We start from the raw sequence: 27218 nt of genomic DNA, 5'->3' as shown, positions 1-27218 counted from the left end.
CAGAGTGTTTTGGAACAGAGAGTATGTATTAGAGAATTCACTCCTAAACTTCTATAATATTTTTTATTTATGTGGTGGTAATACTTATCTCTAGCAGAGATCTTTGTTTACATAAAACATTGCTTTTTTTTGTTGTTGTTATTCAGTTGCATAAGCCACCAGTTTCTCTTAAGAAATCAATAACGTAAAAAGAAAAAGGAGAGGATTATTATGGCACAAGAGACTCAGGAGGTGTAACAACCAAATGCAGTATAAGGGCCTTACTTGGATCATGATTTGAACAAACACCATAGACAAAAGACATCCGTAAAGCAATAGTACTGGTATTAGCTGATATTAAGGTATTATTAAGTGTGATAAGGACATGGTGATTATGCTTTCAAAAATGTTGTTAGCTACTAGAGAACCCTACGAAAGTATTTCCAGGTTAGATGATGTGCTATGTGGGATTTCCGGTAAAATACTCTTAAAAAATAGTTGGGGAAGGGCCAGTGGATAAATAAAACAAGAAAGACAGAATGCTGGGAATTGCTGACAGTGGGTGGTGATGGTACATGGAGATTTACCGTATTCACCTCTGCTTTGATGTGTTTGGAAATTTCCACAATAAAAAAAGATTCCTTTTCTGGGTGGAGCTGGAAAATATCACATCAGCTGATTGGAAGACCAGGCTATTGGAGTGTCTTTCTCTGTTGCTAATACTGGACTCTGAAAATCTTTAAATACTTGTTTATTTACAAGGTGGAAGTTGTTTGAGGGTAGTGACTGTATCTTATTTATCTTTCTAATGCCCCACACCATTAAAGAAATGTTCCCTGAGTTTATTTCCTACACTTTTTGTCTTAGGGATAAAAATGTGTATGACTATAATGCTTTCCTGATGAGCTGACTCTTGGTAAAATATCCTCTATTATCTCGAGTAATGGACACCACGTGCTGAAATCTACTTTGCCTGAGAGTGGCCACACCAGATTTCTTGTGCTGTGTATTTCCATGATATATCAGTTTCTATCTTTTCGCTTTCAACCTAGTTGTGTCTTTTTATTTAAACTTCATTTCTTATAAATAGCATGTAGTTGGGTCTTCCTTTTCCTTCCAGTTAGGTCATCTCTGTCCTTTTAATTACTGCTTAGTTCATTCATATTTAATAGTTGAATTTAGTTGTACCATCTTGCTATTTATCATTTTCTGTGTCTTACATGTGATTTGATCTTTGTGTCCACATTAATAGAAAAACAGGATGTAGAGCAGAGAGAGTTTGGGCAGGTACAGAATTCCAGGAGGCATTCACATCACAGTCTTAAAAAGAGTCCTGCTAGATCACCACTCCGGTACATCACCAATGAGGCACCCTGGAGAGGGCATCATATCTGTCCCGCCTTCCTTTCGCTGGACCTCATAGCTAAGGCTACTGGTGCCTGCCATCCTTCGGTTCCATTCAGCCACAGTTCTTGGTATATAAGAAAGATGTATTAATGGCTTTAAGTACATGGTTTTGGTATTCTGTTCAGTGGATCTTAGGGTTATGTCAATTTGTTGGATTCAGAAATTAATGACCACTACTAGTTACACACAGCCCAGTGTGTGGAGTAGAGACCAGCCTACTGTCGCTTATTCACAGCTGTCTTCATACTGTGTTCCCTGGTCCATAGAAAGGATTGATAGGAATTGATGTTCTTATTTTGGTTTCTACTCCTGACGGTCCACCTGTTTCTGCCCTGCCCAGTGTCATAGACCCCACCCGGGACTGGAACAGATGCATCACCAGGTGCCCAGCTGACCTTCTCTATCACTGCCCAACCTATTTAGCACAGCCGCACAAACACCCAACCGTACCTGCAGATTCTCCTTCTATAGCCTGTGAAGGCCTCCACAGCCTATTCTACCCTAGTGAACTTCCTTATGAGAGTCCCAGCTCTTCCTCTTCCTTCTCCTTCTTGCCTCCTACATAAGCTTTGGGCTTTAACAGCCCCAGTTAGAACACCTCTTAAGCACAGTGGTCTCTGCTCTAGACATCACATGATGGATGGATGGATGGATGGATGGATTGATTGGAGGGCTTCTTGAGATGCAGAGTCAGACCACAAGGGGTCTTGAAAAGTGTAATGTGAGAATACTCTCAGATGGAGAGGACTTAAAGAAGGCTTGAACTTGTGTAGCATTGATACAAACCTTTGGCATGTTACCTTGGAGAAGAGGGAAGGGCTTTATTCTGTGCGACTCCAGAAGCGAGAGTTGAAAGTGTTTGTGTCATATTCTGCTGCAAGGCGCATAGGTTTTCTTGCCTTTGTGGTGGGTAGCTGTGCTGGAAAATCAAGTGAGCTGGATGTCAGGCATATTCTTCCCTGGAGGCCACTTATCAGAGGCATTTGCCTTTACTGGGCAAGAGGTTGCCTGCAGGAGCTCGAAACATATGATTGAGTGGGGCTGAGTTTTGAAATTACTCTTGATTCATAGTGGGCCCTCAAGGACTTTAAAGAGGGGAAAGGCCATCTGGATGACTTTTTGACTAGGGTTGGTCACCTATTTTGCCAAACATTTGACAAGCATAAGCCAAGTGAAGAGGATACCCTCATTTGGTGACCTTAACAGCCCTCCCACTAGCAGGATTTCTTGGCATTTCAAGGTGTCTCTACAGGCCTTGCTGCTCACTCTTTCTGGAAACTTTTTTGCACTTCCCTGCTTCCTGATGGAGACCCACTGCTCTGACCAAGGTCTCTTGCTCCCCAGATGGGTTCTCCTGGGACCCTGTGTTTCATTCAGACCATCTCTGCTCACCAAACCTACCTTCACCCATGAATGGTATGGGTGGCTCCCTCTCCTTCAGCACACAGAAGCTTCTAGAACTTCAGACTTACTGCATCCTCTCCCCCTGTGCTCAGTGATACCCAGGAGCTGTTCATCATGTCACATCCGGTCCCCACCTTGGGGAACTGCAAGTCTCCCTTGAAAATCTCCAACTCCTCTTTGCCTGTTCCTTCCTGCTCTTCTCCATGGTCCCCCACACTCAGGAGACCCACACTGACCACATATTTTTGGGAGCCTCACACGGATACACATATGCACAAAGAGCATGGTAGAAAAGCAGAAGCTGTAGCCGGCATCCCCCAGTTTAAAAGCTGTGTCCCTGCAGTGACACTCAGGGGGAGAAGTCAGGGAGTTGAGAGGTCCACACAGAGGCACAGCGGGTTAAGAGCGGGAAAATGGATCTTACCCCAGGCCCCTGTGGAGATCATACTTGGCCGTTCCACTTCACCTGTTCTCAGAACATCAGGGTTTAGATATTGTTAGGCTGAGTAAAACATGACAGGTTTCGCTGCCATGGCAACAGTTATAAATTGTTTTGGCAATGAATTTTCACTTCGGAAGGCATTCTAGGATTTCTGCTTCAACCCACAGGCATAGCATTTCCTGAAACAGAGCAGAAGAACCTAATGAGCTCATTGGTGCTCGAAAGTCTGCAGCCTAATGCAGTGCTTTCTGTGTCTTAAATCACGCTCTATAGTGAGGTGGTTTCAAGACAGAGTAGGAAATAGGGAATAGCTCTTTGCCCTACAGTTTTCTGAGAGATGGGGAAGGGCTCTAAAAACTCAGAGCTTCGCCTGGAAATGTGCATAGCTTAGAAGCTATTAACACCAGATGCCTCAAGCAGGAATTGAGGTGATGAGAATTCTGCCTCTTCTGAGACCTGTCTCCTTCAGGGTACAGAATTGAACGCACGGATGAATCTCAGGCCAGACCTAGTGTGTCGCCAATCTATCACAGAGAGAAAACTCTACTTTCCCTTGGTTTCACTGCAGAGTGCAGCCATTCTGCCGGGATGTGTGCATTGCTGGGTTCAGGTTCCTTAATCTACATTTGCAAAGATCCACATGGAGAGGAGGTTGTATCCACAGGCTGTATGCTTAGAGAAGTGTCATCAACTTGCAAAGCTTGGTAGACTGATGTTTACTGAATACTGGAAGAGTTCCAGGCATGGAGCAGGGGTGCTGAGTGATGGAGACCAGGAGGCAGACACAGGTGTGGCCTTCAAAGTTGCATCATCAAGCATGGAGGTGAAGACAAGTATGTACATGACCATGATGTATCTCTAGGGTGGACCCATCTTTGAACTATATAAGGTTTCATGAAGTTGGTTTTAATTCTTGCCTCTGCAAGAGGAATGCAAAAAGGGAGGTTCCAAGCACCATGGGAGGCCAAGGAGGGTAGATTCCATGCAGTCGAGGGATAGGAAAGGCTTTGTGAAGGTGGCATCAGAGTCTGGCCTGAGAGAGGGTGGCCTGAGACAGGCCAGGTAAAGAAATAATCAATAATAGAGAGTCTAGGAGTGATGGTTGGAGTTTGTTCAGGGAACAGTGAGACTAGTTCAGGGTGCCTGTAATTTAGTGCTTCATGATGACAAGTCAGCACACTAAATGAGGACCACCTCCTGGTGGGCTCTGGTTGCCTTTGAAGGTTTCTGGGCAGAGAAGTGATGTAATCCAAGTGTCCTGGCATGTACTTCCCAAGCAGAGGAACAATCAGATTACTCTCTCTTCTAGGAGATTAAAGGTACAGACAGGCCCGGGGGATGTCTGTGGAAGCCCATTCCAGTCTGGTTTGTCTACTCAGTTTTTTTCCTGTGTTTAAGACTTTCAAAGCTTACAGATGGTCTCTTCCCCCTGCACAGTGACTTTTAGAAATAAGTGATTTATTCTTCACATCTAAAAGGGATTGTCTTTCTTCTCTCACTCACAAAGGGGAAGGGAAGGAAGGGATGTCTTGTATCTGTGGATTGAACATTTGGTAAGCATCAGGACAAGAGTGTGTTTTCTGAGCCCAGGAGGCTCTGGGCTCCCCCTCCAGGCTGTAAACTGGCATTTAGGGAACCATCTCTTTCTGTACATTCCCTGCTTGAGAGGAGACATCTCTTTTTAAGCGGGCATTTTTTTTCTGCCAGACTCAGCCAAGAGAAGATGTTAGAAACAGAGGCTCCTTGGTGTTCAGACAATGGAGGGCCAGCCTCTCTCTTTCTACCACATGGTGGGATAATACAAACTTTCTGGATTCCAGTCGTTGGCAGAGAGTGAGGAGCGGGTGGACGGGGGTGTGGTGGGAAAAGGAAGTGAGGACAAGAGAAGGAGTGTGGTAGAGACAGAGGGTGCTGGGGTAGTTAGCGGTGGGAGCTGGCACCATCCCATGGAAGGAGAGTGTTGGCATCTAACAGAGCTTTCCTGCTGCCAGGCCCTTGACACGACTCTTCTTCAGTCCTCACATCCACCCTGGCAGTTAGATATGGGGCCTATTTTGTAGAAGAGTGTGTGGGCTCCTTGAGGTTTGGCCACATGCCCAGGACCACCTGGCTGCCCAAGGAGGGTGGGATTGTAACCTTTTTCTGAAGCATCTCCTGACAAGGAGAAGCCTGGAGAGCAAAGGGGTGGATCCTGGGCTGTCCAAGCAGCAGATCCTGAGGCTTCTGGGCAGGGAGGTCCAGCCTAAGTCTGTAAGGAGCCCCAGAGGCTATCAGAGTGGGCCCCCTCGAGAGCCTGTGCCACGTGGGTAGTTGTAGTGCAGGCTTCATCCCGCAGCATGGTGCCTCTGCAGAAAGCGATCACCACCTGGAGAAGTGGAGGCCAGTGTGTGAGTGCAGCAGGGGAACAGATGTCGGGAAAGGTAGGGTGGGGTGGAAACCCTTAGGGAGCCCAGAGGTGAGGCCTGGAGATGGATGACCATCAGTGCACTTGATGCTGTGGAGCTGTGCACATAAACTTGGCTCTGTGAAGGTGCATTTTGTGTTCTGTGTATGTTGTCATTGTTCAGTTGCTAAGTCGTGTCTGACTCTTTCTGACCCTACGGATCATAGCCCACCAGGCTCTTCTGTCCATGGGGTTCTCCAGGCAAGAATACTGGAGTGGGTTGCCTTGCCCCCCTCCAGGGGATCTTCCCAACCCTTCTGCATTGCAGGTGGATTCTTTATCACTGAGCCACCAGGGAGGCCCTCTGTGTACATTACCACAATTTAAAAAATTATTTGAAATAAAGAATAAGGCCTGGCTTTTCCCCTGATCAGTCAAGTCTATCAGTGGGCAGGGCTTCCTGCCTTCCAGCTCTATCAGAGGGTGAATGTGGGGCTGGCTGCCCTCTCTGGGCTGACCTCACAGCAGACATGCACGCCCAGCCCTGGGGACAGGATCCCAGCACAAAGGCAGCTCTGGCCACAGAGGATGTGTAAAGTTTATGCATCAAAAGGTCACCTTCTCAGGGACTAGAATGGAATTTGATGTTCATTAACTGTGAGATTCTAAAAGCCACGCTGACGTCCTTCTTCACTAAAGTTGCTTTCTTAATTCATTTTAAATTGAATATCCAGACTGACTGCTTGCTAGTGGGATTAGGAACAGGGAGGAGGAGGTAGGCACCTGGATTGCTGGTCTTCAGTTTTCTTCTTTGGTAACTGAAACCACGGTGTCACCAGCAAATGTCATCATGTGTAGTTTGCCCAATTTTGGGGGGGTGGGCGGTGGGGCAATAGGGGGAGTAGTTGGAAGGTGGTGGTTCAGGGAAAATGGCCTTATGTGTGAGGCTGAGGGTCAGGGAAGGCCAGAGAGGAAAGCCAGGCCCGAGGAAACCTCTTGAGCTATTGGTTTGTAAATGAAATCTTCTTTGAAGAGCTCTGTTACAGAGCTTAAGAGCAAAGGGCTTGAAGAGACAAGAGTGCGGGCTTTAGGCAAGTTGCTTCCACAGTCTGAGCTTCTTTTTCTAGTCTCTAAAATGGGACAAATAGTGCAACCTACCTTGGGGGTCAAATGTCAGAATTTAATGAGAGAACACATCCAAAGCGGGTGGCAGTATGGTGCCTGGCACGCGGATGCTGGGCCGGCCAGTTCAGCCCAGGTGCTCAGCCGTGTCTGACTCTCCGCGACCCCATGAATCGCAGCATGCCAGGCCTCCCTGTCCATCACCATCTCCCGGAGTTCACTCAGACTCACGTCCATCGAGTCCGTAATGCCATCCAGCCATCTCATCCTCTGTCGTCCCCTTCTCCTCCTGCCCCCAATCCCTCCCAGCATCAGAGTCTTTTCCAATGAGTCAACTCTTCACATGAAGTGGCCAAAGTACTGGAGTTTCAGCTTTAGCATCATTCCTTCCAAAGAACACCCAGGGCTGATCTCCTTCAGAATGGACTGGCTGGATCTCCTTGCAGTCCAAGGGACCCTCAAGAGTCTTTTCCAACACCACAGTTCAAAAGCTTCGATTCTTTGGCGCTCAGCTTTCTTCACAGTCCAACTCTCACATCCATACATGACCAATGGAAAAACCATAGCCTTGACTAGACAGACCTTTATTGGGAAAGCAATGTCTCTGCTTTTGAATAGGCTATCTAGGTTGCTCATAACTTTTCTTCCAAGGAGTAAGCGTCTTTGAATTTCATGGCTGCAATCACCATCTGCATTGATTTTGGAGCCCCAAAAAATAAAGTCTGACACTGTTTCTACTGTTTCCCCATCTATTTCCCATGAAGTGATAAAGGGTGGTTATTGTTCTATTTGCAACACCAAAATCTAGAGACCAGCAAGTCCCAAGTGTGGGGATCTTGGGACATGGGTATGTAACAGTGCCTCTGAAGCCGTGAGCTAGTTCTGACAAGTTCTGTCCTATGTCCCCAGTCGGTCACATGTTTGGCAACAGCTCCTTCATGACAGGGGTTGGAAACTGTCATCCATGCCCTGGCTGCTGGTCTGACCCTGATCAAGCTCCTCCTGATCAAGCTTTCCAGAGCATGGCTTTTTTTTTTTTACCTGAAATGGCAACTGCAGCATCTCTGTGAGTCCTGCGGGGCCAGGACTTGGTCACAGCACATCCCCAGGAGGCCGATGCCCCGGGTGCGCCATAGGGCTAAGTATTGCTGACCACCTGTGCACCCAAGAGCTGACCATCGCTTTGTAGAGTGTATGCCTTTAAAATCATGTACTGATTTCTCATTCTACGAGTGAAACATACATGAATAGAGTATTTGAATACTACAGGTAAAAACACTTTTACACTCTTGAGTCCCAGGACCCTCCCTGGAGATGAACTTCCAAACCTCTGACAGGGTTTCACAAGCATGTATGTGGACTCTGATGAAAACAAGTTTTGTGAGTTTTTTATATGTGTGTGGTATAAATGATATCATAATATATGAATGGGTCTGCAACCAGGGAGGGTGGTTCCTGCTTGACAATATATGTTGGAGATTTTTATCCTTTTAATCATGCACTGCATTTCATCAGGTGGGCAGGCTCTAGTTTATTTAGCCCTTCCCTTACTGAGGGGCATGAAAGTTGTTCCTATTTTGTCAGTCTTATAAACAATTCTGTGACCATCCTTCCTTATCCCCATTAGGAACATCTGTGCATATTTTTCCAGATGGGTAGACTGTATGGATCACAATAAACTGTGGAAAATTCTGAAAGAGATGGGAATACCAGACCATCTGACTTGTCTCTTGAGAAACCTATATGCGGGTCAGGAAGCAACAGTTAGAACTGGACATGGAACAACAGACTGGTTCCAAATAGGAAAAGGAGTACGTCAAGGCTGTACACTGTCACCCTGCTTATTTAACTTATATGCAGAGTACATCATGAGAAACGTTGGGCTGGAAGAAGCACAAGCTGGAATCAAGATTGCTGGGAGAAATATCAATAACCTCAGATATGCAGATGACACCACCCTTATGGCAGAAAGTGAAGAGGAACTAAAAGCCTCTTGATGAAAGTGAAAAGGAGAGTGAAAAAGTTGGCTTAAAGCTCAACATTCAGAAAACGAAGATCATGGCATCTGGTCCCATCACTTCATGGGAAATAGATGGGGAAACAGTGGAAATAGTGTCAGACTTTATTTTTGGGGGCTCCAAAATCACTGCAGATGGTGATTGCAGCCATGAAATTAAAAGACACTTACTCCTTGGAAGGAAAGTTAAGACCAACCTAGATAGCATATTGAAAAGCAGCGACATTACTTTGCCAACAAAGGTCCATCTAGTCAAGGCTATGGTTTTTCCAGTGGTCATGTATGGATGTGAGAGTTGGACTGTGAAGAAAGCTGAGCACTGAAGAATTGATGCTTTTGAAGTGTGGTGTTGGAGAAGACTCTTGAGAGTCCCTTGGACTGCAAGGAGATCCAACCAGTCCATTCTAAAGGAGATCAGTCCTGGGTGTTCTTTGGAAGGAATGATGCTAAAGCTGAAACTCCAGTACTTTGGCCACCTCATGCGAAGAGTTGACTCATTGGAAAAGACTCTGATGCTGGGAGGGATTGGGGGCAGGAGGAGAAGGGGACGATAGAGGATGAGATGGCTGGATGGCATCACGGACTCGATGGACGTGAGTCTGAGTGAACTCCAGGTGTTGGTGATGGACAGGGAGGCCTGGCGTGCTGCGATTCATGGGGTCGCAAAGAGTCGGACACAACTGAGCAACTGAACTGAATGAGAAGAAGGGAACATATAGCTTTTATAGGTTAAATCCAGAATGAAACATAAACTTTCATGGCTTTATTCCCTGAATAGGAATAAGACAGTGTTGAATCAAGGGTTTATTTAGGAAAAAACAATGGGCAGGAAGACGGATCAGAAAAGCATATACTTTGAAGCAATTTTTAAAGTTAGATAATAATGGTCAGTAGTTTTTGATCTATTCAAAATATGTTTAGAGCTGTATGGGTTCATAGTATGTTTTAAGATCCGTATAGAATCCTTCTGGATTTTAAAAGTTTGGCCAAGAAATTTTTGAAAAGGAAGATCATATCTTGTAATATACTTTTAATACAAAAGCCCCATGAGATTGGTGTACTACCCCATAGCTGAACAGGACAAAGTTGGTCCAATCAGATCTTAGTGTCTAAGTCAGAATCCTGAGGAAGGAGGTACTACAATCTATGGGAAAGGGAGGAGTAGTTTTTAAAAAATATTTACCAGGCTGCACTGGGCCTTAGTTGTGGCATGCAGGATCCTTGGCTGCAGCATGTGGTATCTAGTTCCCTGACCAGGGGTCGAACCTGGGCCCCCCTGCACAGGGAGCGTGGAGTCTTAGCTACTGAACCACCAGGGAAGTCCTCAGGGAAGGGTATTTAATAAAATGTGGGAGGGTCATTAATTTGCTATTTGAAAAAAAAATGTATTTATGTACTCACATCATACCATATACCCAAATAGATTCTAGGTAAATTTTTAAAGGAATATGAAAAAGTAAACCTTTAATCAGTATAATACTTTTGGAAAACAACTTAGCAACACAGAGCAAAATTCTTAGAAATGTGCTGTGCTTCCAGTCTAATTACCTAATAATTCCACTTTCAAGTTCAACCCTAAAGAAATAACCCCAATAAAGAAAAATGTGATGTTTTATTTTCTTGAACATTATTTACAATAGCACAATGTATAAAAACAGCCTGTGTGCCCAACCAAAGGAAGGTGTCTAAATAAATTAAAGAGTAATCTTACAATGAAATAGGTTCAGCCATCAGAATAATGGAACTCTCAGACTGTAAGGCTTTTATGAAATGAAAGCTTGAGAAAGCCAAATTCAAAATTGAAAATACAGGGTAATTTATAACCGGGTTAAAAAAAATCACACCAGTAAAAGAAGTCACTTTTAGCGGTGACTTTTTTTTTTCTTCTGTTTTTATTAGTTTCCAATTTTTAAAATACTTAGCATGTAATAGTTTTGTAATTCATTATTTCAGTCAATACTCTTTTGTGCACTTACTGTATGGCAGGCACTGTATTAGGCACTAGGGGGTAATAGTTAAAAGTGAGAGACAGAGCCCCTGTTTCATAGTTGGTGGAAGAAAGAGATTAACCACTATTTAGCCAACTGCTTATGCTACTAGGGATACGAGCAGGGTGCCAATAGTCATTAGGAGAGGTTACTTACAGGGTGGCAAGGAAAGACATCTGAGAAGGTGCCACAGGAACCAGAAGGATGAGAAGTAACCTGCTATCCAGTCATGGAACAGCATTTCAGGAAGATGGAAGAGCAAATTGTTAAAGAAGTGGCTAGGAATAACTTCGGCTCTTTGTATAATGGGACAATAATTAGGCATATTAAAATTTTTCTCCTCACAGCTAACATTTCTTTTTCATTTGTCATAGAGTCTGGCCATAACCATGCAGAGTGGGTAGGATTCTATAATGCCTTTCACATGTAAAATGTGCCCTGGCCATGTTATTGAAACTTTCAAATTTGCAAGGATTTGTGCCACATACCAAGCTAGAAGGATGGCCCTTGAAGGCTGGCAGAGACACATCACTGTGCTTGAGTATCTGTTTGTCATCTATGGTTTAAGGATTTTCCAGTAATATTTTTACCTATTAAAATACTGATGCTGGGACATGAGGTTAGGGACTGGGCCTGTATGTAATTATAATGGTCAGCATCTAGTGGATGCTTCCCACATGCCTCCATGCAGTCTCACCATTATCTGAATCTCCACTTTCTGAAAGCAGAAACAGCCACGCAGCCTGAGCCAGATTTGAAGCTGACTCTCACTGAATCCCATCCCCAGTTCTGCCCCTTTAAGGACAGGCGGCTCCCAGGCTATCTGTCTTGGTTCAGTAGCAGAAAAGCCTGTATCTGGGTTTGATAAATTCTCCGGAGCAAACAGACCCTGGGCTGAGTCAGGCCCTGGATGTGGCATGTGGACAAGTCATCAGTCTCTGGGAAGTAAACAGGAGTGCGCTCACAGCTTATAAATCTCTGTCACATTCCCCAGTTGGGCTGGGCGGGTGGCGGGAACCCTTTGGGTTTTTTAGCCAGTTCTGATGATGCCAGGAAAACACACCAGGCATCGGAAGGAAAAGTAGAGCCTGGTCCTTAACTGCCCTTTCCTTCTAGAAGAAGGGCTGGACACTGAATGCTCAAAACCTGCGTGTGTGAAAGGCCCCAGGAAGATGAGCCTCAATCCAAGATGGGTCAGGACGATGGTGCCTTTGGAGGGAGAGCAGGACAGAGCAGGCAGCTTGCTGGGGCTAGTTTCTGCTCTGTTTTCCCCCTCCCTGGTGGATCCTGGTGGTCCATGGTCCAGCCTTCCCACTCTCAGCAGCCTCACCCAGACGTCCTGAGATCGGAGGGGCTGCCTTTGGGTCATCTATGACCGAGTTCAGAGGTCCACAGGGCAAGGTGGAAGCTTCAACTTGGCATGCTGTTTCCTTGGGCAACAGCAGTGACCCAAGGCCTGGAGCTTAAGGAGCTAATCAGTGGCTGTGGCAGGAATGCACTTGGCCCCCATCCCCAGTAGCAGCACGTCTGTCAACTGCTGGGTTCTAGGGGAGGTGCCTACACCAGCAGGCCTTGTCCTTCTTCCTCTCTCACAGTCCGAGATGCCGGGGAGGCGGAGCACGTACATCAGAAGGCCAGCGGCCAGATCTTTAAATAAACCTTGAGATCCCAGTGACCAGGAACGGCACCCATGCCCCCAAAGAGAATCCCTGCTTTGGCAAGTCAACCGTGGGTCTGTTTTCCTCACACTGTTTTCATGGGAGAGAACCCCAGCCGTGGCCAATGAGAGCCTGAAATGCCCACAGAGGCTTTGACCAAACATTCAGAGGCACGGGACCTGGGAAGATGTCTTTGAGGCTGTGACCGAGGTTGAGGGAGGACCATGACTCACTACAGTCACTGACTCATTGGTGGCAGAACTGGGACTAGATGGTGGTGCCCCTGTTTCTACCGTGATGCCAATGTCTGGAGTGAGTTTCTGGAACCTAAACGATCGCACTCTTCTTCCTGCTTTCCCTGGATCTTTTCTTCCTTGCACCATGGAAGGTGCTCAGAACTGAAGGAGAGCTGCTAGCTGCCTTCTCACCCTAGGATCTGTGATTTCAGCTTTACCTCCCTTGATAGGTCCAGAAAAGCCTCAGGGGTTGGAATCAGTGTTCCGTGACCTCGTGCTTCCCAGTCATCCCTCCATCACAGTGGAAAATGATGTTTGCGGAACTCCTTGGAGAGATACAGATTCCCCCACAAGAAGCTGAGAACCTAGACTGGAATGCCGCAGAACGAGACAAGTTCAGTTCCCATCGGTGAGGTCCATGTGCATGTAATTGAGTGGGTAGTATTTCCTGGTTCACAGCTGAGTGGACTAGCTAGGGGGTCTGGCCTCCTCCAGGCCTAAAGAGATGGGAAACCCTCACCCTTGAAATTGGTTGTTGTTGCCTGTGGGAGGGTTCTGCCACAGCCAAGAGAGACAGGGTGTAGTTATAGCGGTTGAGTTAATACGAGACCAGTGAGTACGGTTAATAGGTTAATGTGTATCACATCAAAGAGGGACACATAATATGCAGAATTTCTGAAATCTATGTGACCAAAAAAAAAACACCTCCATTTGTCCCCATGTGAGCATCTGATGAGCATTGTGTGGACTTCACTTTGGCAGTGCTTTCTAAGTGCATTAATTGGGAGATCTGACTTTATTTCTCTGTAACTGAACTGGTAAACTTCCCTCTCTGTGGTGGCAGGGAATGGACCCAAAGCAGTGCCATCTTTCCTAGTTTTAACTGTGGTCAATTCAGGAGCTGAGCACTGGCCTTTTAAGACTCTGTCCGCTTCTTCCACCGTTTCTGAAGTCTTTCTGAAATGTGCGCCATCTCCCAAATTTACCTGGGTTCCTATAACCTAGCATCTCCCCTTTGAAATTCAGTCTTTTCTCATCTCCATCATGTCCTGCAACTCTTGTGGGTTTGGTATGGGATGTCCAAGACAACCTAGTCAGCTGGGCCTGGGTGGGAATCAGAAAAGAAAATGCGTGAACTTCAGGGACCCTTAAAGCCAGTTCCTGATCTTACTGCAACAGGGAGTCAGATGGACTTGGGACAGGACTTCACAAGGGCCACATGGAACCCAGTACCCACTTTCCAAAGGTTGTTCCTGCTTCTCTGTTCATTGTCCACTTTTAAATCACTGAACTTGATTCTGTTTCAACCTGCATCCCTTCATTCATGAAGGGCTGTACTCCATGCCAGGTGCTAGATACAAAAATGAAAAGATGGAGCCCTTGCACTTGAGTGGCTTTGACTGTCCAGTAGAGAGTCAGACTCACAGTGTGATGAACTTGACAATGGAACTGGGGAAAGATGACATGGCTCTTTCTGGAGAAATCAGGGAAGGCTTTACAGAGGAGGTGACCCTGAACCCTTGGAGAATAAGAACTGTCTTAGGGTTTGTGGGGTAGTTAGTGGAGGTTTCCTAAGCAGGAGTGCAGAGGCATAGATAACTTGAGGGATAATTGAAGGAGCCCCGTGTGGAGGAGTAGATCAATCAGGAAAGTTCGGGATGAGTAACAGTCATAAAGATTCATATGCTGTGGTTACTGTATGTCAGGTGCTATGTCAAATGCTTTACATCTATTATCCGATTTTACTTTTAAAATATTTGGCTTCACCAGGTCTTAGTTGTAGATTTGGGATCTAGTTCCCTGACCAGGGATCAAACCTGGCCCCCCAAACCCTGCACTGGGCGCATAGAGTCTTGGCCACTGGGCCACCAAGGAAGTTCCTATTAACCTTTCACCTTCAAAGATGTCACTGTTCCTGTTGTATGAATGAGGAGGGGGAGGTGCTGAGGCAGCTGCATTGACACCGCCGAGGCCCCACAGTCAGATGGGGCAGCCAGGATGCCGTCCCGGTGCTGCTTGGTTCTGAAGCCCGGGATGCCGGATCCTGCGGCGTGTCTGGGGCGGGGGAGCCCTGGAGCCAGTGCCGCCCGTGGGAAGAGCACCCCCCCTCCAGCTCTGCCCCCGCCTCTGCTCGCCGTCCTCCAAGCAGCCTGTCTGGGCGTGTGCTCTGCCTTCTCCTGGGCTCCTGGCACAGGGGGACGACGGCATTTGACTTGGGGTGGAGCACAGGACCGGGCGCCAAGTCAGAGTCATGGGAACCTCGGGTTGCTTCTCCAGAGAGTCCGCAGTAGAACTGCCCTGTGGTCACTCCAGCTTGGGAGTTTTCTCGGTAGCTCTGGGTATCATCCAAATTACTACTGTTGAGTCCTTTAGGAAGCCGTTTTGCTTTGACTTGGCTCCGCAGCTCCCCTCCTTGCCCCACTCTAAGAGGTTTAAAAACAATGGTAGAATGGAGAGACAGGGCCTGAGAGAACTGGAGGGAACTCGGGTTGAAGCCTGGTGGGCTCGCCATCAACACCCCCAGGAGTTCCCTGCTTCACCCAGAAAAAGGAGGCATCTTGGCCTCTGGCCTTGACTGGGTCAGAAGACACGAGGCAGTGTAAGCTTTGCGGAACTGACAAATCATGTGACCAGTGACCGACTTCAGAGCGCCTCTCGCCCTGAGAGTGGATGCTCCTGGGCAATGTGGGGTAGGTTCCAGAAAGCTTATCTTTCCAGTGTCCCTGGGGAATCACTTTAGAAACAGTGTGTTAACCATTTTGGAGAGAGCTGTTTTGTGAACGTCCATCTGGGGGTGTGAAACCAGCAGCAGTCTGTTGAGAGAATCCCTGAGAACTTGAGCTGGCTGCCCAAAGTAGTCCTCGCACTTTGGTGTTTGAAAGTGGTGTGAAAAGGATGGGGGGTGGGCAGTGAGGGTCTTGGTGGACTCTGGGACCCGATGCTATTTTCATCCTTTGCACTCCTCCACACTCCTTGTCTGTTTTCCCTCCAAATGCATCCAGTTGTCAACTGTTACCTTTGCATCTTGGTTTGCCTTGAGCTCCTCTCAAGACGAGGGTTCCAGAATTTTCTCCTATAAGGGCCAGGTACAGTTTTAGGCTTTTTGGATTACACGGTCTGTGTTGTAACTCCTCATCTCTGCCACTGTAGCAGGAACGGAACCACAGACTGGGTGTAAACAAAAGACTGTGGCAGTGTGTTCCAATAAAACTTTATTCACAAAAATGGGTGGTGGGCCACACTGGGTCCATGAGCCATAGTCTGTTGACCTCTGTTCTTGTTTTTAATTTCCTCCTTTTTCCCTCTGTTTTGAATCTTAAGAATGGAAGTGAAGTATGAAAAAGGCAAGTTGCTGATCAGTGTTACCATTTTGGGACTTGCCTAATTTTAACATTTCAGAAAGTACACTTTGTCTTTATAGGTTAGGTTATTTAAATTGAAAACAGCTGCAAAGGCAAGACTCCTCTCAGTGAGCCTTTGTGTGTCTACTGCCATGAAACAGTAATTTTTAATGTACTGTCTTTTTGTTTATTAGATACAGAGCTTAGTGGCAGAATAATTCAGGAAGAACTTTGCAACATACGGTACCAGCCATGGTGTAATAAATGCTTCTTGCTGAAATGAATAAGCATGTATCTAGAGGTGATTCTCTATTGCATATGGGTTCTGTACATATGCATGTAGGCAGTAACATGGATACAGTTCCTCACATCTTCCTGCTCCAACTCGGACCCTACCCATGTCAAAGGGAGGCCATGTGCTCAAGAGTGACACACTGAGGAGCTCTAGTCATTCTATCCATCCCCACACACACTTCCAGCTGTTTCTGTGCTACATCTTGGTTCCTCCAGGCCACTGTCAGGGTGGTCTTTAGCGCAGGGAATGACAGGGAAGCCTGGTGTGCTCCTGTCCTTGGGGTCACAGAGAGCTGGACACGACTGAGCGACTAAACAACAAGAATGGGGAAGAGCTGACCCCTGGGTCTGAGAGATGCCTGTGAAGGGTGTTGTCTCGGGTACACTAACATTCTGCCAAGAGCCTGTGCTTTTAATTAATTTATATTGGAGTAGAGTCGCCTTACAATGTTGTATTAGTTCCTGCTGTACAGCAAGTGGATCAGGTATATATGTATACATATATCCACTTTCTTTTGGAGTTCCTTCCCATTTAGGTCAGAGCAGAGTCCCTGTGGTATACAGTTGGTGCTCATTAGTTATCTAGTTTATATACAGTATTAATAGTGTATATATGTTGATCCCAATCTCCCAAAGCACCTCTTCTTTTCCTGCTTGGTGTGTATACATTGGTTCCCTATTTCTGTTTTGCAAAGAGGAGAATCTATACCATCTTAATAGATTTCACATATATGCGTTAATATGACATTTCTCTTGTGTGTGAAGGAAAGAGAGGGAGACAAGGAAGTCACAGTGAGACCTGAGTGTAACTTGGGAACTTTGTGCACTATTCTTTAATTTTTTTTTGTATTGGAGGGATAACTGCTTTACAAATGTGGATCATAGTTATACAGTGTTTCCCCGCCTGTCTAGGTCATCACAGGTCACCAGGCACTTATAATGTATCCACAAGTCAGTTTGTTCTGTTTGTATTCCTGCCCTACAAATAGGTTCATCTGTACCTTTGTCTAAATCCCACATATATGCATTAATATGATTTTTTATGGCTGAATAATATTCCATTACATATATTTGTAACACATCATTATCTGTTAAATAAATGGTCCTTTTCCCCCCTTACTCTGGGGGACCACAGATGAATCAGGTAGTTCCTGAGAGCCCAGGCAGAATAATTACATAGGAGAGAGAGATGCAAGTGTCTGTCTGTCCTGTTTTTTCTTTAAAATCCCACTATATAACCCAAGTTGGAGTCTCAGGCAGTGTGGGTTGTGTTTCAAGGCTGAAGAGCTCCACTGTGCTCACAAGGCTGGCAGGAATAGTTGGACAGACAAAACTACATCACAAAGATAGCAATCACGAAACAGACACAAGGAAGAAGTCTTCAGGGTAAAGGGGATGGATGTGCAGGGGTGAGAACCAAGGGAGGAGAGGTCAAGAGAGGAGGGAGAGAAAAGACTAAAACGAAGGACATTGCTGCTTCAACCAACATGCATGTTTCCAGAAAGGGCCAGTGGAGGAGGGAGCAAGCACCCTGTCCACTGAGGTGGTCAAGCCCCGGAACCAGCCACTTGGAGGTTGTCTGTGGGCCCCCAACCTGCAGGTGGGAGTCTCACCCATGCATACACCCACATATAGAAATCTGCCACTCCAGCCTGTTCCCAGCAGGATTTTTCTTGGTGAGAATTTTGGAAGGACTGAATTTCCATCTACTACACAAGATGAAGCCTGAACCTCTTATAAATCTCTGGTCAGGGAGAGCCCCCTGGACCAGGGTCTGCATGGCGTGAAGAGAGCCTCTCCTGCCACTGCTGGCCAGAGCGGGCCGGTCTCACAGACTGCGAGGGGTGATGCTGGACCTGCTCTCTCAGAGGAGAGGACAGAGAGAGAAGTAGAGAGAGTCCAAGGGAGGGAGAGGGAAGCATTGCCTGAATAAAGGTCCTGAGGCCCCAGGAAGGCAGATTTACCAAACGTGGTGACGCTAACACGGGGGTTGCAGGTGGCCTCTTTGCTTCCCCATGGGTGACGTGTTCAGTGGGCCCAGGGGTGCCCAGAAGCTCTCCCCAGAAGGGGACACACTGAGCACACAACGTGTGTTAACAACCAGGGCTCTTGGCCTCCTTAATCAATAGAAACTGATCAGAGGCCTGGCGAGAAGTTGGGAGGGAGAACAGACAGCTTCCCTTGCTTCCCTGCTCATGGTGGTTGTGATTTGTATTTTCCTCATGATTAGTGATGTCCAGCACCTTCCACATACCAGTTGGCCACCTGTATGTCTTCTTTGGAGAAACATCTGTTGAGGTCCTTTGTGCGAGAGGGTCTGGTGAAACTCATGGACCATTGCAGTGTCCATAGCCGGGACTGGTGTCTTTTTTAATGCTTCAAGATTAACAAAATGTATTAACATTTTCACTTATACAAATTGCATATGCAGGGACATATTGTTGTGTCCATATTCTGTGGACACAACAGGAGACGGGCAAGAAATCAGAAGGAGGTGTGCAGAGATGCATGGGTGGGCAAGATTCCTCCTGGGTCCCCTGGTGGATCATAGTTCTAAAGTCACTTTTGTTCACGGATAGATGCCAATTTTTTTGTTGGGGCAGGGGAGAGGGATGTCTTATGTGGTCACGATGCTAATATCATTCTTCAGCCTTCTTATAACAGTGTTTGTTGTTTTCTCTGTGTGTTTATATATAATACAATTACTATATTATATTTGACATCACATAATTATTCTAGATGATATATAATATGTATTTTTGCACATGTGGGAGTGTTTCTATCAGATGAAGCCTCAGAATGACTAGATCAAGGCTATATGCAGTTTTCATTTTGATACAGCCAGATTGTCCTTTATAGAAGTTTACTCCCCACCTGCAGTATATGAGAATGCCTATTTCCCCAAATATGGACTCTGATTTTACCAAAGGGTAAAATCAAAATTTCATTTTGTTGAAAGAAATCAATCCATTGTGGATCTACTTTGCATTTACCTTTAAGAGTAGGGTTAAGCTTTTCCTATGTTAAAGAGAGAATCATATATTACCGTTCCTGTAGACCATCCATATTCTCTGTGCATTTTTCTGTTTTAGGTTTTGTTCTTTTGGGTCACTAGAGCCGTCCTTTTTGCTAGAGTGACAAAATTTAGAATTTTTCCCTGTAAGAAACCAAAAGGACTTAGGTAAGAAACAACTCAATTTTTCAAAAGAGGCGCTCACTTGCAGTCCATCCCACAGCAACTAGAAAGATTTCCAGAATGAGGGTATTTGCACCTTGGTGCCAGCAAAGCTCTTTGGTGCAAATATGCTGAAGGCCCTCTGTGGAACAAGTTTCCCTAGGTGATCCTCAAGCTTTGGCTTTCCTGAAAAATGTTCTAGACAGATTTGAACTGACTGTACAGGTGAAAGAGCACAAGGTGAAGACTGACTGCTCCAGCAGGGGAGAGACAGGATACAAATGGATAAGCACGTGAGACAAACCATGGAGCATCTTTTTACAGCAAAATTATCTAGGTACCCAACACAGAAAGCAAAAGCGGGGCTCTGCAGTGTGGTCCACAGCGGGGAAGCAAAAAGGGGGTATGAGGGCTGCCTTTGTTCTGGGGTCAGGCCATTAGTGACAGGAGGCCTGTGCCTCGGGGCTAGCAACCCCAGGAAGCTTACCTGGGGAGGTTTCTGAAACTTACCTGCCTCTCTCTCCCCCTCCCCGCCCCCCAACACCTCGCGTTTCCTCCCCAGCTCATGTGTTCCTCAGTGCAGAAGGCCCTGTTTGAGGAGGAGGACCACGTCAAGAAGCTGCAGCAGAAGGTCGCTACCCTGGAGAAGCGGAACAAGCAGCTGCGGGAGCGGGTGAAGAAGGTCAAGCGGTCCCTGCGGCAGGCGCGGAAGAACGGCCGCCACCTGGAGCTGCTGAACCGCAAGCTGAGCGAGAAGCTGGCAGCAGCGGCGGGCGTGCTCCCGCACATCAACGCGCTGGGCCGCGAGCCCGCGGGTGCCCCCTACCTGCGGGGCTAACGGGCATGGAGCACCGGCCTCCCCTGGTCCCAGGCGGGGCCCTTTCCAGGGAGTGGAAAGGGAGGCAGGACTGGTACACGCACATAAGTCAAGAACCCTCGTAGATGACGTTTTTACTCTGCATTTGGTAGCGGCTACTGGGTTTACAGGGCAAGTCTCCTGTCTCCTTGGCTGCCCGATTCCTGCCCTCCTGTGTGCCTGGGGCCTGACCCTGGCATCGAGGAGCAGCTGGGAAATGCACTTACTAGGGAAAGAACATTTCAGAATCTCTCTAGGGGCACAAGGACTCAAGGGGTTCGGCCTCCATTTTCAACGAAAGGCAGTGTGGTCCCAGTTCTGAGTGGCAGGACCACCCTGAGCTTGGAGGAGGGTTAAGAAGCAAGTGGTGGTACCTCCTGGTGTCATTAAGACTTAATGAGCTCATCACAGGTCAGGGAATGGAACTGGTAATTGAGCAGGGTGAGTAATACTTGCTGTCCAACAGCAGCTGCCCAGCGTCCCAGAGGACTCCCGTGGGCCACTTTAACCTAAAGGGGAACTGCCTTTATGGGCCTGTCGTGTTTCATCACAGCACATTTCTAAGTTGGAAGAGCCTGAACTTCCACGGCTAAATTCGAACTTACTGTTTGCTCGGTGCTTGGTTCCAACTTCTCCGAATTCGAGGTGAGCTGACCCAACATGCTGTGAACTTCTGTTGTGCAAAGACATTTCTTTACCTACTGGGGCCTGGGGATCTTGCCTTGTTGCCGTCTGCACTCTATTCATGAAAGGGCTTATTGCAGACCTCCCGATCTTGGCTTCTTTACACAAATGCTTTCCCCCCACCTGGACTGTCCAGACAGACCCCAGCAGTAGTGCTTGTGTGTTGGTCCACTTCTCACCATGGTAGATTCTGTGTACGATCACTTCACCTTCTTTGGGAAGAAACCTTTAGAGAGAGAGGTATTGCGAATATCTTTTACTTACTTTTTGCAGTGCTAACACTTGAGCCCTTGACTTACCCACATGTGATCAGATTCCAGGTGTGTGATTAAGTAGTCACCCACCCCTTGGTTATCCTCTGCTAACGATCTTATAGACCAACCACTTTCCCTTCCCTGCCCCGTAACCACCCCAGATACAGGAGGGCCTGATAATGCCATCCTCTCCACTGGAAATGCTCAGATTTCCATCCACTGCTTTTAGAAAAATCATGTCCTTCTTGCTCTTGGAGACTGTCTGGGGCATGAGCCTTGTGTCCCTTGGTGGCAGGCAATGGCCTCAGGGGAGAAGTTGGTGCCCTGGTCTGCACAGCAGGGGGACTTCTCAAGGGCTCTTCACAGCCACGCTTCTGCCTGCACGTTATTAGTCGTAGTCTTCACAGTCTGGTACAACAGGAGGTGCATCTTCTGGTTGCTTCTTCCCAGGGACGTTCCATTCTGCAGTTTCACTGCCACCCACGGGTGATTTACAGCCAGCGTCTGGAGCACTGTGGAAGCTGGGTCTCTTCAGATGCGTTATGTTCTGCCTTTTCAATAAAGATGAGCAGTAGTTCAGCCACAGCAGCAAAGTGATGTGTGTTTCTTCTGGAGCAGGGAGACTGCGGGATTTCCAGCATGAGCCTGGAAAGGCCATTTCCGTGCTCTGGGGTGAGCACCTGCGGGTCATACCTGGGAGAAAGGGGGGACTGAGCCCAGTCCACTTTTGCTGTCTCCTGGGTTCCCATCTTCCCACACACCTGCAGATGAGCCATGTGATCCTGGCCTCACCTCATGAGGGACACGCAGCTTCAATAATCAATGCCTGCAAAAGTGCACTCTGATCCGCGCCGATGGGAACTCCCCAAGTCCCCATTATCTGCTGCGCTTGTCATCTTACAGCCCCCCTTGCCACTGGCTCATTGCACGAGTAGGAACTGTTCATGCAGGAAAAACCCAAGAACTGCTCAGAACTTCACACACTTTAGCCAGCCTATATCACAGCACGGCCTCTGAGCCCTGGGGTTTGGTTCCACCTGGTGTGATTTTGCCAAAGTCATACAATAAGCAGGAGGCCAGGAGTCACAGGCTCGTGGCATATGGCCCATACCTCGTGTTGGGGTGAGGCTGTGTCTGAAGGTAACCCTCACAGGACTACGGGTCTGGGTCACTGTCGCACACCACCCCCACACCCCTCCCCGTCCTCATTTATTTAAACACACATCACACATTTGTGGTACCTGCCTAGCAGCAGAAGTTAACAGGGATTCCTGCTTTTTTGGTGCAAGTCTCCATCTTCCTTGGGGAAGAGAGAAGGTGAACTATCACATGACTACAGATCAGTTGTTAGCTCAGCAATGTCCATATTCTATGATGGTTTAGACTCTTGCACACGTCTCATTTAATATTGATAATTTCATCAGTAGTGATTCTGATTATCATTCTCCAGGAGGAATCTGGGGTTCACGAGATTCCATTGCCCAGGGTACACACTAGGACAGGAGGCCTGTCAAGGCTCCAAGTCCATCTTTCTTTCTTTGCATGTGCTCACCTGCAGGATGGGAATGGCTTCACTTCTGCCATAAAGGCTGTCAAGAGGGTTGAAATTACTCTTAAAGCTGCTCAGCATGATGCCTGAGAGCCCATACACACTCAATAGGTATAATACAAATCTTCACTGTGAGTGTTAAGTACTCACCAGAAAGGACCAATGCATGTCATAAGGAAGAGGACTGGTGGGATTCCACGTGATCTTCTCATCACCTTTCTAATCACTGTACAATATTCCAGCTCTTTTCCATTCTCCTTTCTGAACCAGCTACTTTTCTTTCACAATCAGTAGTTGGTTATTCCTCTAAATTTACCATGAAAATATAGTCCATCAAAAGTGTGTTTCCTCCCCTTCCTTGGGTCGCATAACCTGAACTTGAGACTTCAAGTTTTATTCAGTGGATAGGCTGAGGACCTAAGCCTGGGAAGTGCCTCTCAGGTAGCTCTGAAGGACTGTTCCAAAGAGGTAAGGGAGGAGCCAGAATACATGAGTTTTTGCAAAAACAAAACCAGATAGACCATCAAAAGATTACTGTTAGTTAAGGAAAAACCAGACATCTCAAGTTAATGAACTGAGCACTTCTGTATATATGGGAAGATAGAAGAGTCTGGGCTCACTGAAATCATTCCTTTGATAAGCATCTTACCTGTCTGGGGCCAGCATCCTATTTCTCTCTATCCTGAATCCCCTCAGGGCGCACAGTCGGCTGCTGCAGTGGCTGCTGGCCCGTTGGCCACACCATCCTTTGTTTACTGATATGGCAGGGGACGTTCTTCATCCACACTAGTGCGTCACTGTCCGCCCCCCTTCTCTCCTCCCTCCCAACTCAAAGGAAGAAACATCACATCCCTCTGGCCCACATCCAGGGTCAAATCCTTTCTCCTGAGTCCATATTGCTCCCCTCAAATCCTGGCTCCACCAATGTTGCCTCATCGTGTGTGTGTGTGTTGCCTTTTTTATTAAGTAATTTTATACAACAAATTGAAAGTCATGTCAAACATAAATGCAGTGCAGACAAGTTCATGTGTTAACAGAATGAATACGTACAAAATACGCGCAATATCATGAGCCTTAGTGAAGGCGCAGAAGCTAGAAGACTTGAGGCCAAGTAATTCCTTTGAACTAGGTTTTCAGGGAAAATATAGGATTCTGTATTTTATAAGTGAACAAAAAGTATTTTCAGAACCAATATGACCCAAATATTGCACAGGATCTACCCTACAAAATGCATCCATTGTTCATTTGTTATTGAAGTTTAACTGGGCATCCTGTATTTTTCTTTGCTAAACCTGGCAACTCTACTCTGAGCTTTAGTGTATTTTCACTGATAAGATACTAATACCTAGATAGCTCATCTGGCTGTTAAGATACTCAAATGGGGTACAATGATAGCCTGTCATGAATCTTCTTTGACTTAAATATATTCAGCTCTTTGCCTATCTGCTGTCTCCAAAAAAGAGACAGAGAGTGAGAAAGAAACAGAGACCAAGACATGGAGAGGGAGACGTGAAATAGCAGGGACCATCCACCCAGCCCTCCGCTGCCTGAGCACATGCCCGGGGTGACAGTGAGACGGGAGGCTGCTTTTGCTGTCCTCGGTCTCCCTGACGCTGCTTCTCATAATGTGAACACCTGGTGGTTCCAGAGTGTGATTCTAGAGTTGAAAGATACTGACTTTTAAACTGTATTTCCTAATTGGAGTATACTTGCTTTACGATGTTCTACTGTACAACTACGTGAATCAGCTGTAGGTGTATATATCTCCCCTCCCTCCTGGAACTCCCTCATCACAGAGCACCGAGCTGAGCCCCCTCTGCTATGCAGGAGCTTCCCACTAGCTTCTGTTTTACACATGGTAGTGTGTATATGTCAGCCCCAATCTCCCATTTCATCCCACCCTCTCTTTTCCCTACATGTCCAAAAGTCCTTCTCTACATCCGTGTCTCTATTCTTACCCTGCAAATAGGTTCATCAGTACCATTTTCTTGATTCTATATACATGTGTTAAAATACGTTTTTCTCTTCTGACTTACTTCACTCTGTATGACGGACTCTAGCTTCATCCACATCACTAAAAATGACCCAATTTCATTCCTTTTAATGGCTATTCAGAAACAGTTTAGAAAGGATGGAGGCTGTCTTTAAAGATGGTGACACTGAAGGCTCCTGGACTCCCTGCCTCCAGTGAACACCAAATGGACAGCTAACAGAGCAACTCTGAAGAAACTCACTCACTGGTTAAGCACCTCTTACAAAATGAGGGACCAAGATAATGCCTATGTCGAAATGAATAGGAAAGGCTGAGACACGCTCTTGCTAAAACCCCAGCGGTGGCACAGAGCCCTACAGTTGGAACGGAATAGCCAAATACCAGTTTCTCCCTGAGGGAGGAAGGGTCTGGACCCCATATCTACAACTCCAGGTTTTAAGATTCCCACCCAAAGGCCTCCAGACAAGTTCCTAGCTCTAAAAGTCAGTGAGGTTTGAATCCACCAGTTCCACAGACAATGGGAAGCAAAGAAGCATTTGTTAAAGGCACAAGCACTCACCTCAGCAATCCCCTCAAGGTCAGCATAGATCAAGCCCACCTCCCGGTCTCTCTCTGGATGGGGTCTACTTGGGTACTTTAAACGCTGCTGCCTGAGGGTCAGGCCTCTAATTGAGCACCTATCTAGGCGCTGACTGCAATCCTCCCCAAAGGCACCACCCCTGCCTGCTCTGTCTGACCTGCTCCAAGTTGCCAGGCCCTCCCTGAAAGAAACCTGTGCACACATCTGCATCTCAGGCTCTGTGGCTACTGGTAGCAGGTGGGTCCCCAGATCAGCCATCTCTGACAGCCACCACGGCGTGCCTTCAGAAGGCAGAGAGGACAACAGAGGCGGTTTTAAACTGGACACCCTCCTCCCCCCAGGGGTTAGCACAGAGGGCATATAGAAATGCTCGACTCCCAGTCCTTTCCTGAAAAGAGTCTATTTGCCTACTTCTAAAGCTTCTGCTACCCCCTCCAGTATTCTTGGGCTTCCCTGGTGGTTCAGATGGTAAAGAATCCATCTGAAATGCAGGAGACCTGGGTTCAATCCCTGGGTTGAGAAGATCCCCTGGAGGAGGGCATGGCAACCCACTCCAGTATTCTTGCCTGGAGAATTCCCATGGACAGTCTGCCAGGGTTCGCAAAGGGTCAGACAGGACTGAGCAACTAAGCACAAAGCTTCTGCCTGAGGGTCAGCCTTCTAACGCATTCTGCACCTAGGGGTGGACTGTGATCCTCCCTTAAGGGCAGAGAAGCCAGCCCTCCAGCCTGTCCCGGGTTGCTAGTTATCTCCCTGGAAGGAGCCTGGACACATGTCTCTGTGCCCCAGCTTTTGTGGCTACCTCCTCAGGGATAGGTGCCCAAGCTGCTTGGTTCTGAGAGCAAACAGGGCTTACATTCATGTAGCAAACAAAGAAGTTCTTAACACATTATTGACCAGAGACATATTAATACATCTTCTGTTACCCAAACGTTATTCATTGTACAACTTATGACTGTCGTCGTTATTCACATTTTGCTCTGTGAGGTTTTTGTTCCTACCTTATGTATATTATACATGCAAGTTAATAATACTATAAAATTTTCAAAAATGATGCATCACCAAATTTTGAGTGAAGAATTTTTCGGTCAATTTTATGCAGATACTTTCTCATGACTGTCTGAGCAACATATACCTAAGTGTCTCAGAAGAAGATTGGAGAAGGAAATGGCAACCCACTCCAGTATTCTTGCAGGAGAATCCTCATGGACAGAGGAGCCTGGCAGGCTTCAGTCCATGGGGTCACAAAGAGTCGGACACAATTGAGTGGCTAAGACAGAAGAAGACAGTTCGTTAGGACCTCTCTGGTGGTCCAGTGCTTAAGAATCTGCCAGCCAATGCAGGGGAGATTCCATGTCACATGGCAATTAAGCCCGTGTGCCGCAACTACTGGGCCCATGCACCTAGAGCCTGCAAAGAGAAGCCATCTTAATGAGAAGGCTGCACACTGCAGCTAGAGAGCAGCTCCCTGCCTCTGCTCTCCAGAACTAGAGAAAGCCTGCACATAGCAATGGAGATCCAGTGCAACAAAAAATAAAGTATTAAAAAAATGACAGTTCTTCAGGTATAGTTAGCACTCAGATGATTTGAACATTAGATCAACAAAAAGACAGAAAACCTTAGTGTCCGACTCTGCCACAGAAAGTGAAAATGAAACTCACGGTGCTGGAGAATGCTCCTTTGCTTCTGCAAAAGAGTGGATTGAAGACATTTCATGAAAATTACAAGACTTTATAGGTGTGTCAGATATAATGACTGAATGTAATAACCTGCGAAGTGTTACTGAAATAACAGAATTGATTGTGGGTAACTGCTTTTTTGAGTTAGTCGCTTCTCAAACTTTTATCACCAACAGA

General features: G+C 46.7%; 1 protein-coding gene and 1 long non-coding RNA gene across 2 annotated transcripts in view; one reads left to right on the top strand and one right to left on the bottom strand.

Annotated features, from left to right (window-relative positions):
- The window catches only part of CCDC3 (coiled-coil domain containing 3), an 88442-nt gene extending 66617 nt beyond the window's left edge, over positions 1-21825 (top strand). The window contains exon 3 of the mRNA XM_027976542.2: positions 20009-21825. Within this exon, the coding sequence (XP_027832343.1) occupies positions 20009-20284 (276 nt within the window). The 3' untranslated portion in view covers positions 20285-21825. The remainder of the gene's footprint in view (positions 1-20008) is intronic.
- Positions 17076-20010, bottom strand: LOC121816299 (uncharacterized). The gene is made up of 2 exons (XR_006055820.1): positions 19318-20010; positions 17076-18647 (listed from the first exon to the last, which is right to left on the bottom strand). It is a non-coding gene; the product is annotated as an uncharacterized LOC121816299 (long non-coding RNA).
- Positions 21826-27218: the final 5393 nt, after the last annotated feature.

Source organism: Ovis aries, chromosome 13, assembly GCF_016772045.2.
Source record: "Ovis aries strain OAR_USU_Benz2616 breed Rambouillet chromosome 13, ARS-UI_Ramb_v3.0, whole genome shotgun sequence".
In the NCBI taxonomy this organism is placed as follows: domain Eukaryota; kingdom Metazoa; phylum Chordata; class Mammalia; order Artiodactyla; family Bovidae; genus Ovis; species Ovis aries.
The sequence above is the reverse complement of the archived record's forward strand: the minus strand, read 5'-3'. Positions and strand labels throughout refer to the sequence as shown.